The 14,974-nt window shown below is 40.4% G+C and overlaps 1 protein-coding gene across 8 annotated transcripts in view; it reads left to right on the top strand.

The window, feature by feature from the left end:
* FAM53B (family with sequence similarity 53 member B) overlaps positions 1 to 14,974 on the top strand; it is a 130,988-nt gene that overhangs the window by 27,744 nt on the left and 88,270 nt on the right. For 5 of the 8 annotated variants that reach the window (XM_065553554.1, XM_008166280.4, XM_042855360.2 and 2 more), the window contains 2 exons: positions 5,002 to 5,247; positions 8,646 to 8,697. In XM_065553554.1, the coding sequence (XP_065409626.1) occupies positions 5,161 to 5,247; positions 8,646 to 8,697 (139 nt within the window). In that variant the 5' untranslated portion in view covers positions 5,002 to 5,160. Of the gene's footprint in view, positions 1 to 12; positions 3,018 to 5,001; positions 5,248 to 6,094; positions 6,342 to 8,645; positions 8,698 to 14,974 lie in introns of those variants that run through there. The other 3 variants (XM_042855362.2, XM_024103556.3, XM_042855361.2) reach the window with 3 other exon arrangements.

Here is a 14,974-nt window from a genome sequence, read left to right on the forward strand (position 1 = left end):
AGCCTACACCTGCGATAGACAAGAAAACTGTATACAAATATATACACTGGCTTCCTTCAAAAAGAGCAAGGTTAATAAAAAGAAGGTAGAAAGCCTGAGGAACGTTCTGTTTCTTGTATCATTGGTTTGCATGAATAGGGCATGACAGGGCATGGCTATGCTCAGGTCACACCATGCCTCAGGAGTGTTATGAGGCAGGACGGGAAGCCAAAGATTACATTTCAGTGGAAAGTTTGACTTTTTTCTTGGTGGGGAGGGTTTTGAAAAGTCTAGCATCAAGTGGTAATTAAAACAAAGGAGTCAGACCTGAAAATAGACCACCCATGAGTGGACAAACTGAGGGGGACCAGAACAGAAGGAGAACTTCAGATGATCTTAAAACCCAGTTTAAAAGACCCTATTGTTTCTCTTTTTTGCACATAGGGAGCTTACTATTATTATACTGTTGCCACATTCTGAAATCCTCACTTATGGCCAGACCAAGACGCCTTGGGGGCATGCAGAACAGTGTACACTGTAGTATGTCCAACCAAGGAAGAGTACTTTTGCCTGAACTTGTCATAGTTGCTGCCTCCTGGGTAGTGCAGTCCTAGGTGTGTATAGGAGCTTGTTGCAGAAGCATTAATCATTCGTTACCTTAGGGAAAGATAATTATTCGTATAGAAATCATGCCCTATTAATAAGGAACTTTGTTTATCTATTTGAATGTTGCTGAGTGCTCCAGGCACTGTACATCCTAACTTTCCACTGACTTATAATCAATAATAATGATACTTTGCATTTGTATAACACTTTCCATCTGACGAGCTCAAAGCACTTTAGAAACACAATGAATTCAACCACATGACACCTCTGGAAAGAGGGAAAATATAGTTATCCCCATTTTATAGTTGGGGGAAACAGATACACAGAGAGATCAAGTGACTTACCTCTGATGACCCAGGAAATTTGTGGCAGAACAAAACCAAAAGGCAAATATCACAGTTCCAAGCCCTGTGGTTTAACCATTCTCGCTTCTCTATGCCTACAGCATGGTAATGGCAGCACAGAGATTAGCAGTGAAAGAGTTAAATCATTACTGTGAGCTGGATCATCTCCTTCCTTGAAGTTTCCCAGGGACTGTCTCTTGAAGTGGGAGGGATTTATGGAGCTACAGAATGGGTAGGGTCTTTGGCCTCCCAACCCAGTGGATCGTGGTGGTCAGAGAGGTAGGGAAGCTCCAGTCTAGCACAGAGAGAAGACATCCACATGGAAGGCTGGCCACTTTGCAAAATTCTACTAGAGCTGTGGCATTGGCTGAGCCCTCTATGGCTACACAGTAGCAGTCACAGACCGTGGTTAAAGCAGATCAAATTTGGAGGGGGAGCTCAGCAATTCTGGTGGTTGTAAGTCAGCACTGGTGTTAATGTCACGTGGTTAAGTACTATTGCACCACCTTGTGCGATGGGATGTGGCACAGGAAAGAACAAGAACAAGAGAATAAATATACCTGAAAGGTATCATCTATGTCCCCGAGCAGGCCCTGACCCATCCTGGAGGGGATGGATAGCTGGTACCAACTGTCTCTCCCTCTTTCCCTCTCCGCCTCCTTGAGGGGAGGGGAAACCCGAAGGGACACACATCTTCCTGCAGAAGGGAGGCAGATAGGGGAATCGCAGCTTGGACAACTCTTCTCCAATTAGGTGCTGCTCGACCTACTGATGGGAAGGCTTGGAGCCCTATCAATTCCTAGCCAGGCCCCAGCTCCTGCTGCTCCCACTTCAGATTCTCCCACCCAATGAGCTTCATTTCACCAGCCACTGAAGAGGCAGGAAGAAGAGGAACTCTGGTGGAGCTCTGCATCTCTTCCCTACCCCCAAGCCCAAAAAAAGAGAGGAAACAGAACTCTCTTCCTTGTGTTAGTGGAGGATGGGGAGCTGTGGCTCTCACATGCTCCCTCTTACTTTAATGTCTGCTGAGCAACTCCCTTGCTGGTTTGACGCCAACGTACCTTGTTTGGTATCCCTAATGTCAAGGTTCAGGCCTCTGTGAAGTCACTAACTCAGCCACTTCAATATGCTGATCTGATGGTACAGCTCTCTCTGAGGTTTAGCCCCTGTAGCTTGCTGGTCCTTTCTCAAGGGCAGGCCTGTGATGTCACTGACTCAACAGTGCTAGTTTGCTGGTCTGATGTCAATGCATAGGCCTTTGTGGTATCATTGACTCATCTCCTTTAGCTGGCTAGGCTTATGTCAAGGTGGAGGAATCTCTGAGGGGAATGACTAGCTTATTGGTCAAATGTCAGGCATCTGTGGCTTGCCTGCTACTGGAGAAATTCAGAAGTGCACATCTGTGGGTCACAGGCCCTATACTGTGTATAGGTTAAGCAGGTTCTTTTTAGCGTAAGCATTAGGAGGCTGTGCATTTATAGGAGTACTTGAGTTCTATCCCTGCTGTTGACATGAAGTTCTGAACAGTTTGCCGCAGAGTAACAACTGTGCAGACTGCGGCTTTGTTGCCCTATTATTACATTGCCCTGCAATTAGGACTATGGGGTGTGAATAGCAGTGCATACCGAAGTGCGGCACTATAACTCCCCTGTGTGGATACTGCGAGCATGAACTGAAAGGGTCCTACTTCATGTTAACGTAATTCTTCAAACGGGAGTCTGATGTGATTGATTTCTGCGCCTCTACCCACTCTGCCTTTTTTACATTGCACGCTACTTGCACAAATCCAGGCTATCTGTATTACAAATATGTGGTTTGATTTTGGCTAATTATGTGTAATTTTGATTGCCTGAAATTCTTTGCATTTAGCTTTGACAGTTTCCACCTGGTCGTTGGGTTGGTCACAGATTTATGTGGAAGTTACCAGTCAATTGTACATTAAGTTGACCAATCTAACATGAGAATCTCGAGTCTCTACCATTGGCCCTTTTGAACAGTAAATCATAAGAAAAAAGTATCGATTCTTTCCCCTCCCCACCCCCCAGTTTTGCACTCTGGATGAACCTTGTTCTCACAAGACAATAGTAGGTAATTTTTTTTTTTTACTAGCCAGCTGGTCTTTAACTGAACAATCTCAATAACATCCACCACAAACTCTAATCCAAATAAATGAGAAAATATGATTTACAATCTGCAAAAGCCAATCGATATCAGTTCATAATGAGTTTTAATGCTTAGCAGCATATTCTCAAATTTTGTTCTTTCATATAGCAATTTATTTTTAATTGCATATTGGGAGATAAGGGTTTTGTGTTTTTCAAATCATTTATATGAATTATTTTTTCAGTTGCTTTAACCACAATACAGCAAAATGGTAAAAGAGGATTAGGGGAATTATTTAGGAAAAACACTGATTTCTATAATCAGATCTGAATTGCAATCTGTCTGGTTTTGAATAGCAGTACATTTGCCACAGAGACTGCCAGAAGCTGAGAAATGATTGGGCTACTATTATTGAATATTTGGTAGTCTGCTCAGTACCATGGAAGCCTTACTTGATTTCTTTCTTTTTAATACACACTGGGGCCTTAATTCTAAAGCCCTTACTCAGTTTTTAGTTGGGTGAAACTCCCAAGTAAAGACTAAAGTAAAAAGTAAACTAAGACTCAGTAAAAACGGAGTGGCAAATTGTGGCCCTCGGGATTTGTGGATGGAGAGCTCTTCCTCTCCCCACATGGAAGGAGGAGTCAGCTAACTCCACCACTCCATTGCCTTCTTCATAAGGGTTTTGCATGGATCCAGGAATCCATGAGGGGGTGGTAAGCAGTGGAGATCAGCAGAGGAAAGTTAATGCAATCAGAAAAGTGCCACTCTGCGCTGGGAAACCCTTAGCTTGGGAGTTTCTAGCAGAGCCCCAGGATGCCCAGAACTGATTTGGAGGCACCAGGCCTTTGTGAGATTGGTCCTGGAACGGTGGTGGATCCCTGTTTCAGAACCTTAATTTCTTCTTTGTAGGAGACAGCGCTAGTGTCCACTTTTTAATAAAGGAATTCAGAGGAAAGTCCAGAATCACATGGTGTTCCCTGGCCCCATACATGTATTTCTGCAAAGGGACATTGTCTGACCATAAGTAAAAATTTCAGAATTTGGCCTATGGATTTACTGGGTATTTTGCTGGCATAAGAATTGATTAGAAACTGAGTGAAGATTTCAGGATTTGGTCTTGATAGAATTAAGTCAGAAGCGGTGCTAACCCATTGTGGGTCCTAAGCAGGAATATTCCCCCCCACCCCCCAAAAAACATACTAATAGAGGGGCCCCTTGAGTTGCTCCGGGCCCTGTGCAATTGCTTAATCTGCTTATGCCTAGTGCCAGCTCTGTTCAGAGTAGAGCTCAAGTAGCTACAACATCCCTGGAACTACTGACTAATAATACTTTGTGTTTCTATGGTGCCTTTCATCTGAGGAGCTCAAAGCTCTTATTCATCTTTAGAACAAATACTAAAACTACAGGAAGGTAGAACACACCAGACTTTGTGGTGGAAGAGCACTATATTTAATTTTTGATAGCATCCTAAAATGACTGTGTTTTGTGGATAATTATGTGACTTTTACCTATCAGTGCATGTCATCAGTGGTATAATACCCATGTCTCTAGTTTAGTATAGATATCAGAGCCAAAAGGATTTTAAGAACTGTTAACATATTTACATATTTTAATACTGACATTACTCCATGTCATTTTATTTGCATCTTACATCTCATGACATTTCCTATCATCTTATGTGGTTAAACACAGAGTAAGGTAATGAGATGCAGTATAACTTGAAAACAGTTTTTAAAAGTAACATGAATTTTAAGTAACTATACCCCTTAAGTAGCCAGTAGCCAAGACAAAATTATTGCAGTAATTTTACACAATTCACAGGCTGATGCATAGCCCATTGTTTCATTGACTACAGCACCTAAAAGTTGTCACATCTTTTCCCATCCTTCCCTTACAACCTTGCACTTAGCTCTCTGGTTTGTGAAAATGCTTTAAAAATGTTTGTGTCTTTCTTTTGTGTATGCAGGGAGTTAACAAGAGTTGGAAACTACTGTCGACCCATCCTGTGAGTGAAGCAGATGGAAGTTGGTTCTGTTGAACTTTTCACTTGGGAAAATGCATTAAAAAAGAAGCTTTGCTGTAACATGGCTGATAGCGACCTTTGCCTGTACTGTAATGGATCCCAATGCATGATTTCATTACCATGGTGATGATCTTAACCAAAACGCTGGAAAACAAAGGTGCTGACTCTGTGACATGCAGGACTGAGCTGGTAAGATATGTAAAATCTTAATTACAAACTATCTTCCTGTTGCTCACGGCACTGTAGCTGTATAATATGTATTTCAAATTTAGGGCCAGATCCTCAGTTGATGTAAACTGGTATAGCTCCAGACACTTCAGCTGAACTACACCCATTTACACAAGTTGAGCATCTGGCCCTTAGTAAATAACAGGAATGCTGTGGTTTTAGTATATGTGAATCTCAGCAAAGCATTCAATCTAGTGCCATAGAATAAACACATTAAAAAACTGGATAAACACCAACTAGATGAATAGCTTGGATTAGAAGTTGCCTGACTAACAGTGAACAGATGGTCACCAGTAATAGTAAGATGAGCAAGTGGGGAGCAGTATTAAGTGGGGGGATGGCAAGGGTCAGTACTGTGTTACTTAACAGTTTTGTTAAGAATCTAGAGAAAAATGCAAATTCAAACACCATCAAATGAGCTGACAGCACAGAAAAATCAGAGAGGCAACAAACACACAGAAAGACCAAATTACATTGCCAACTGAATTGGGGAGAGTGGAACAGTGGGCTGAGTGTACCTAAGGAAAAGAAATAAATGGCACAGATGCAAATTAGGGGCAACTGCCTGGAAAGCAATGAGTGCAAAAATGACCTGGGGGTGATAATAGAGAGCAATCTGAATAGGCTCTGAAAGTGCCAAGTAGTCAATGCTAGTCTCAAACGTGTTTATATATAGTGGCATTCAGGAGAATTATTCACAGTCTAGGAAGAAATTAGAACAAGGTGCTGTTGCCTGGAAAATGCTTTGGGAGTTTCAGAAACGATGCACAAGTACAAATACTCCTCTCTCTCCCGCCCCCCCCCCCAGAAGAAGAAGAGAGCTCCATCCCCTTAACTGACAGATTCCCCCAAAGATCAATGCGGATTGTGGGGGATTGCAGAAGGCAACGGACAGCTGCCTGTTGCACAGCTGATGTCCCCATGGAAGGAGGTGGAGCTTTGGTAGGGTTGGAGGAAGCATGTTGCAGAGGCTGAACTTCACCGTTCTGTGGGCACAGGGTCCCCTCTGAGAGCAATTCAGGAGGCATACAACTCAAATGTCCCCCAAAGAGGAGGTGAATATGTTCTATGAGGGAGCAAAGTCCTTGTCTGAACATACATTGTTTTGGTCATTAGCCAATAAAGGAAAAAATATGAAAAACGTGATGAAATTTAACTGGTCTGAAAGATTCCCCCAGCCAGGGGGATTCTGCAAACCATTGACTAAAGTTCACTTGAAAGTCATTGGATTAAGAGGGTGGGCAAAGGGAAGTGACAAAGTGTCATGTACAAGCTACTAATGAGATTTGGTGGCTGTGGGAGATTCACTGGTTTGGGATGAGTATAAATTATTCCGTGCACTATGGATCCACATGGAACCGACCACTGTAAAACAACAAAAGCAGCCCTTCCATTTCCTTTGCTGGGGGCAAAGTTGTTAGCTTTTGAGATACTGCAGACTAGTTAGAATGTAATTGCCTCGCTGCAGGGCCCTGGGTTATTAATTGTTTGTTAGCGCTTTTGGTGCTATGTAAATAAAATAATAAAAATGGGTCCGGATATAAATTTCTAATTGCTTGGGCTGTTACATTGGTGCAGATGTTCACACAGGGGCTGGATCCAAAGTCTACCGAATACAGTGGGAGTCTTTATAATGACTTCAGTGGGCTTTGGATCCAAAAAGTGGAAACCAAACAATGAAAACTGAATAAAATCTAAAACCACATATAGAAAACAAAAGACTGAAAAAAACCTCCAAAACCCCCCCAATGAATTAGTTCACTGTTTTACTTCCCAGTTTTGATGTAAAACTCAAATCTTATGAAATGGCAATCGCACTTAATATAGGAACATATGTCATTTCAAAATGTTTCTTTCTTCCTCATTTTTAGACCTTAACTTTTGTCTCCGAACAGAACTTGCTCTTCTTTGATATTTGCTAGGCAGAAGTATGCTGTGAAAAACTGTTTTTCTTGTGTTTGTTCTCTTTTGAAGTTTGCTCTAGTTTGGCCTTACTTTTGATACAGCTATTTGTCATCTTTGTTCTCTGGTTACTTTATACCATCCTGTAAATAAATTAGGTCCCAATGGATAAATGTTTCTACTTTACCTGGGAAGTGACAGCATGCTTCAAAAAGGTGGCCAAACTTTTACTTACAACTTAAATGGCTTTTTCACATCTGCACAATTAGCATTTTCTGCCTCCTTAACACCTTATATTAGATTGTAAGGTATATGGTGTGCATATTTATTAGGATCATTTTCATTAGATTATTTTTATGATGGATTGTCAGCAGTAATCACAGTATTGTTATGTAAGTGGCCAACATTTATAATATTAATTGGGAGAGAAGTAGGTGCATATGCAGTTGCCTAAACCCAGATAAAATGCAAATGTGGCAGAACAGATCACCCTCGAATTTATTTTGGTGCTGGTACTTAAATAAAATTATCATTACTTAAGTAAAGTAGGATGCCGGTGCCGGGGGAAAATATCAGAAGTAGAATAGGGATATTTTTGGGACAGCAGAAGAATGGTGACGATGATAGGCATTGCTAACATATTCTGCACCTGTAGTGAGCGTATTGATTTACTGCGTTTAAAGCTGACGTTTGGTCATGGCAGTTTTTAGGAGAAGGCTTAAGATGATTATGCTGTCAAGGGAAAAATTGTTGGAAAGGGTGTTTAAATAGAAAACATCACAAAGTCACTGGAATTGGTTTGTACCCATATAACATTGATTTTTCCATTTTCAGTGTAAATAAGAAGAACAAACCAAGTGCTGTGAGAATCATTTGAAGAAGAGCTGTAGTGTGGGAGCCCACCTTTGCAAACACAATCCACGTTAAACATGATCTTTTAGTATCTAATTGGGAAAATTTAGTGAGCCTCTGAGAAATTCAAAATCCCAATAAGTCCAATGGTCTCTTGTTTGTCCCAGCACAAAATTATTGCTGAACTCCCCCTCTTTGTTTAGTTTCCCCAGTAGTTTAGGGACCTGGGTCCAGCCATGAGTAGTCCCTGACTTCAGTGGAATACTCACACCCAGGAGTAAGGGCTTGCGTGACTGGATCCCAGTGCTGCCACCTTGCAGTTCTTAACGAAGTTTGATTAACTGAAGGAAATATGGAGGGAGGGTGGTCGGTTGGTTAATGCACAAGACTGGGTCTTAGGGAATTTCAGTTCTGTCCCCAGCCCGGCCACTTGAGTTCTTTGGGCAAGTCCCTATGGATTGCCACTCTTGCTCATGTTAACTAGTCCCACTGAGTGCTAACTCAGCAAGAATAAAGGTGGTGGAATTGGGCCCTAAAGTTCAGAATAACTTCGAATGAGTTAGTCAAGTCTACGAGAAGTGAATAGCTTTTTTGGTTGTTTTCAGCACACTCCAAAGATGAGTCAAGGTCCTACTCTCTTCTCTTGTGGAATTATGGGTAAGTAACAGAAATTTCTTCAATATTTACTGAATCTCTGCTCCAGTCATTTAATCAGTGACCTTTCATAACTGCAAGGTGTAAAGGGAAAGCATTTTGGGAGGGGGGGGGAAGGAAGAAATCTTAGTAAGAATATATCCTAGAATTGTTTCCTACAAGTCACAAGCTCTGTTGCTCTTTTTCTCTAAATTCAATATCTGAACTCAGAAAGGCCCCAGGGCCTTTTACTTTGGAAGCCACGTAGCTATTTGTTTATCTCCTGTATGCTACACCTCATGGCACTCAGGTGGGGATAGGGTGACCAGACAGCAAGTGTGAAAAATCGGGACAGGGTGCTGGGGGGTAATAGGAGCCTATATAAGAAAAAGACCCAAAAATCGGGACTGTCCCTATAAAATCGGGACATCTGGTCACCCTAGGTGGGGAGCAGTGTGTTCATTTCTAGTTGGACAACCTGTATCTTCAGCTATATTAAGCTCAGCGTTGTCCCAAGTAGTAGAATCTACTTAATCATCCATCTTTTCTAATTGTTGCCACGTGCATTTAACTGGGACAGTTGCCAGTGATTCAATGCAAAGCCTTTCGTGACTCTAAAAAATGGCTAAGCGACATAGCCCCTGTGTCTAAATGTCACGTCCAGTGCCTGTAAGCCTGGTCAAAGGAGTTCACAGGTAGGAAATAAGTTAGTGTCTGCTGTCATGCACTACCCACCACTTATTCCAGGCTTCATTGGTGGCTGATAAATAAGTGATTTACCTTGTTTTTCTAAATACTTTGATGCTTTTGCTTATTTTTAGAGTATTCATATAGTACATAGATTGCAAATCTTTTGGAGAAGGGACAGTTTTTTTATTCTGTGTTTTGTTCAGTACCTAACACCAGGGGGTCATGGGTCAATGACTGGGGCTCTTAGGTGCTACCACAATACAAATAAATAAATAAATAAACAACAATATGATCAGTAAAAAAGAATACCTCCGAGCCAAAAGTTTTTGGACAAGCCTCTGCTAGTAAGGACAGTTGCTTATTTGGTCCTTTTTTTGTCTCTGCCAAGAGCATGGATTGTATTGTACGACTTCTAATGAATTTTGCACCAGAGTGCGTCACTTTTTATGCAGAACTGCCATTGACTTCCATGGGAGTTTGGTGCATGGACTGACAATCCCGAGGAGCCAATCAGACTGAAAGATGTGGCATTGTATTGTGCTCAGTGGGCTTTGTAATGTGGAGAGTGACTTGCTAGGCACTGGGCTAAGATCTCCAAACCCAATTAAAATTTTAAGTGGCGATTGAGTCAAACTACTTGATATGAAAGCCAGTGCTTTAAAAACAGAGAGGCTGCTCCCTCTATTAACAGACGTAATTCTCATTAGTGTTAATGGGAGCTGAGTGCATGCATTAAGGGGAGACATTTCCCAAGCCTCCAGATAACTAGAGCCATCTGAAGGGGGGGGGGAGGGGGTAGATGAAATATTTTGATTTTTCAAATGAAAGTCACAAGATTCAAAGTCAAGAAGTGACAGAAACAGTCAGTTCCCTTTATTCTGCCTGTCAAGAATAAATAAGGAACAAAGAGTACTCAATCAGTTGGGTTAGCCTTGTGATAAGGCATTTACAGAACTGTCAACAAATATGAAGGGGCTAAGCCTAATTGAAAAACAGCTTGTTAATAGCTTTCTACAAAGCTGTTAGGATCTGAGCTACACTGTGCTGGTCTTCCTTGTGTGCCAAATTATCCTGTTTCCAAGGGAACCTAATCTTACCTCCTTGACCACAGCTCACCATGTAATTGTCTTTGTCATGCCCAGTCAAGAAGAGTGAGTCTCATTGGCATGTGAGGGCATTATTTTGTTTTTAGGCATCTTTCCCAATGCATTTCTTGATGTCTTCAAACTTGTGCCAAGATCACAAACCAATTCAGTGTTGAAACTTGTTCTATGTTTTAAGTCCGTTCAGTGATTATAGTGGCATTGAATTTGAAATTGGTTGATTATTTCAGATCAGCTGGCCAGGTTCCTGCTTGTGAAAAGCAGAGAGAGAAATAAATACACTGAAGTTTGGATTGGCAGTAGGGCCAGCAGGAGACCAAGAATTACAGTCCCATGTAAAACCTCTGGGGATTGGAGAGAACTTGGCTGGATTTCTTGTCCTTTCAGTCAGGGTGTCTTAAAAAAATGATCCTTTTGGATTCCACTGGAGGCAGTGAATGGAGAGGGAGATATTGCTGGCCAATCTGTGGAGCAAACTGGCATTTTGAGAAGGAAATCCATGCCAACCTCTTGGCTTCAAGGAAGAGGCCATGAGGTTGACCACAGGGAACTGAAAAGTGTCAAGGAATGAAATGGTGGAGAAGAGCATGTCCTTTTTTTTCATTTGTCTATACCTCATCTGCAATTTCTTCAGAACTCAAGATCAGCAAGTCAGTTTTTGGATGGGAGCCACAGAATTCAGGGTTGCTGAAAATTAGATGTAGAGAGGAGTGTCATGTTCCTACTGATGGCATTGCAAGCCAAAGCATCTCATGGTCTCCCTTGGCATCTGTACATACACACTAAACACGCTGGGTGACAAGTCAGAATCCTGCAGGATGCTGCATGTGAAAGTCCTTGAAGACGGAGAGTAAAATACTTATTACTATTCTCAAGAGGAAAGAATGAAGCCCAACCTAACTTCATGTATAGTGGCATTAAAGGCTGTGAATAAACCTAATAAAAACATAATGGACACAACTACGTCAGCTGCCAGATGGAGACTGTAAAAAAGAATAGCATTCCCATTCCCATTCCCATATTGCATACCAGTGTCTTAAGCCAAACATAAAGGGACTAAGATTTCCCAACATCCCTTAATCAGAAATATTTCCCATCAGTAGGAGGTTAGAGACTATGCTATAACTGGAACAGTTTATGGCCATTAAATGCACCATTGTACTTTTCACACAAGTAAGGCTGCTGTTAGTCCTAGTGAAATTCTGATTTGGGTAATTACATTTGGCCTGTGTAAACTGACCAGCAGTTTCAACAGGATATGGTATTCTGCTTCATTTCCTTGCCCTAACTGATGGCTAGTGTTGCTGGGCACTGTTAAACAGCTGCCATGTTACGCCTCAGAAGGTTGACTGCAATTCACTGGTGGATGGAGTGGTATAATATATATATATATATAGTTTGCAAAACCCTTTAAGATTCTGCAGACTGAAAAGTGCTACACAACTGGAAGATCTTGTCATTCATTCATGGACCCTCTTCCTTTTGAAAATAAATTATTTTAGATGATTATAACAAATGAATCAATATGAAAACTCACACAAAAGCTTTGCAATTGTCATATCAATACATCATACAAATGTTTTGTGAAGGAGGAAAAGGTACTGAAAACTACCCCGGGGGAGGGGGGAGAAGAGAATGAATTAGAGATTGTAAGTCTTCTATATAATTTAGATATTTATACAGCACTAAACATTATGAGAATCTATAAGAAACATTAAGCTTTATTAAAGATTCGATAAGTCAGAAAATCTAACATCAAAACCATTTTCCAAATGACCTAAAGAATCATCCTGTTTTTTATTTTGAGATAAACAAGAAATGCTCTCCCAGTGTAATATTACTACTACTAAAAAGATTGGTTCTGATCTTTATAGCTTTGCTTTGCTAGAAAGAGGACCAAAGTTGAAAAACCTACACCTATAAATTCAGCCCTGAGAATGAATAATTTCTTGCACCTGCTTGAGTTGTCCTTGAAACATCAGGGAATACAAGACATTTCCTATTATGAAACAGAATTTTTCCATTTCCCTCCCACACAGCCAGCATTACATGCCCACAGTCAAAAGGCATGGAAATGTAATGGAAGTTGTGCCAGAGATAGAAGCCATTTTATTAGAAAGTTTGGTTATTGCCTCTTGATACAGATTTTCTGTATCTGAGGGGGTTGGGATGGTAAAATCTTTTAAAGAGTTTAACAATATAGTAACATCATCAACTAATTCTTCCCAACCAGATATTGAAGGAACACCCAGTATCTGAATGTCCAGTATCAGATACCATTGTGATGGATGGCTGAATAGGAAACTAGATAGATACTTTACTAAAGCTAACGTTTCAGGCTATGCATCAGAGCATTAGCCAAATCCAGTCAGCCTTTTATTTTTATTATGATAGCACCAAGTTCTGTATCAGGGCCTCATTGTGGTAGGCACTGTATACACAAAGTAAAGACATCTTACAAAGGGCTTAAGCTCTAAAGAGACAGGACAGAGAAACAGAAATAGGCAGACAAAAATAAGAACTAAGTAACATTTCATAACTAAAGAACTCTTTGCTCAGCATAAAATCAGGCTCATAGTTTCTAAAGAAAGTTTATATATGGTGGTTGCGTTATGCAGTTACTGAAAGGAGAAGGATTTTGCATGAGGAAACTAAATGACAATGGGAGGTGCAAAAGTACAACCCCCAGGTAAAAATAATGTGCTTATTTTTGGTAAGTTTATGCAACTCCTTGTTTTGATTCATCATGTTCAATAAGGATTATTGAATCGTATATTAATTCTTTATAAAATGCACTTTAAAAAAGCAGCCTGCCCTGTTCCTGGAGAATTTACCCAGAATTCATTTCAATTTAGTACTTTGTCAGAAATGAGTCCACAATAAAATATGGCGGCGAAGAAAATTCTGAATTTCGTGCATTCAGCCTCTGACACTAGAAGTGGGAATGGAGCAAAGTTTCTTTAAAATCTATGAGCATGATTCTACTCAAAGTGAATGGAACTGATGTCAGTGGGATTACTTTAAGAAGCAAGCATGCCCAGTGGTGGTGTTAGTAACATGGCTACATGGAACTGGGTCTGAGCTCTACAATGAGGAAAGCCAAGACGTCAAAAGAAAAACTGATAATGAAATAAAAAAATAAACCAAAGCAAAACTCGAGCCTATAACTTCAGACATCATCATCATCATATTAACCTTATACGAGATGGCAAGGGCGAGGACAATCCTTGTGGTAAGGGCTATAGTCATTTTAAGACTGCTAATTTGGAAATGTTGCCTTTTTATTCGAACAAGACTGTTTTGCAGCTCTGTTTCCCACAATAAGGCATCATTTTCCCTTCTAATCCACACCTCCTATTTCTGAGCTGCAATTTCCTTTGAAAACAGCTTGTCTGTGGAAGGTTCCATCTAAATGACTAATTGCTGTGTACTTGTAACAGGAAATATTGCTCAGAAAACAGCTCCAACTCTATATGCATTGCCTAGGCTTTGCTTTTCAAGCCAGCCTAACCATGAGAGCTTTGTTCAAATTTGCTCGGAGGTGTATTTGTGTGTGCGTGTATGCATGTGTGCAGTGTATCTACTAGCATCTGAAAACTAGAAAAAAGCACAGCTGGGTAGAAGAATAGGGAGACATTTAACTCCACCAAGATTGGGAGAGCTGTATAGAGGGACATATTAAAGAATTAAAGAATTTTTTTGCTGAAAAAGTAGGGACTTTCCCTCTTAAATAAAGACAGTTGGCCCGAATGGTGTGCAGATCACAGACTTGGTTTGTCATGTTTGTTCTGAAGAGAGAGATTTTGGGACTAGCATTTTCATTTCCCACTGAAGCATAGCTGCATGCATCATATTTTAACCTTGTTTGTGAAACAGGAAAGCAGGAGTACTGGTGTGGTTCTATGTCATTGCCATCAACTAATTACAACCATTAAATTTGTTCCACATTTAGAAGCCATCTCTTGCACATAAACAGGGGACAATGGAAAATACAGACTGCCTTTTCCCCTGTGCACAGAATGCAGAAGAGACTAAAATTTAAGTAAAAGAATATGTGAGAAAGTGAATTAAATACAAACTTATCACAAACAAGACATGCACAAAAAGAAGTGTTTGTAAATATGTGTTGTTAAATTGGGATCCAAACAGAATTCATATGCCAATTTAAAAAAAAATTGATTGAAACCCATAATTACTTTACGAGTTGCTGTAATAAATTATTGATTAATGTAAATTATTTCACAGGAAAAGAACATAAAGGAAACATGAGCAGAAGGATCATCCATTATGTATAAAAAGGAACTGTAAAAATATTATAGCAGCACATTTGTGTCGCTATAGTTAAAGTTGTGTCAGCATTTTAATTGTAAACTCTTATTTTCTGTGGTTTATAACTTGGTTGTTAAAATTTACACTGTGTCATCTGAGGAACACATTTTTAGTTACACTAATTTAAAAAGCATGTGGCCATTTTGAAGCTGTAGAGGTGGAAAAAATGGCAAAGTTTC

The sequence above is a fragment of the Chrysemys picta genome, chromosome 7 (genome assembly GCF_011386835.1).
Source record: "Chrysemys picta bellii isolate R12L10 chromosome 7, ASM1138683v2, whole genome shotgun sequence".
Lineage (NCBI taxonomy): Eukaryota > Metazoa > Chordata > Testudines > Emydidae > Chrysemys > Chrysemys picta.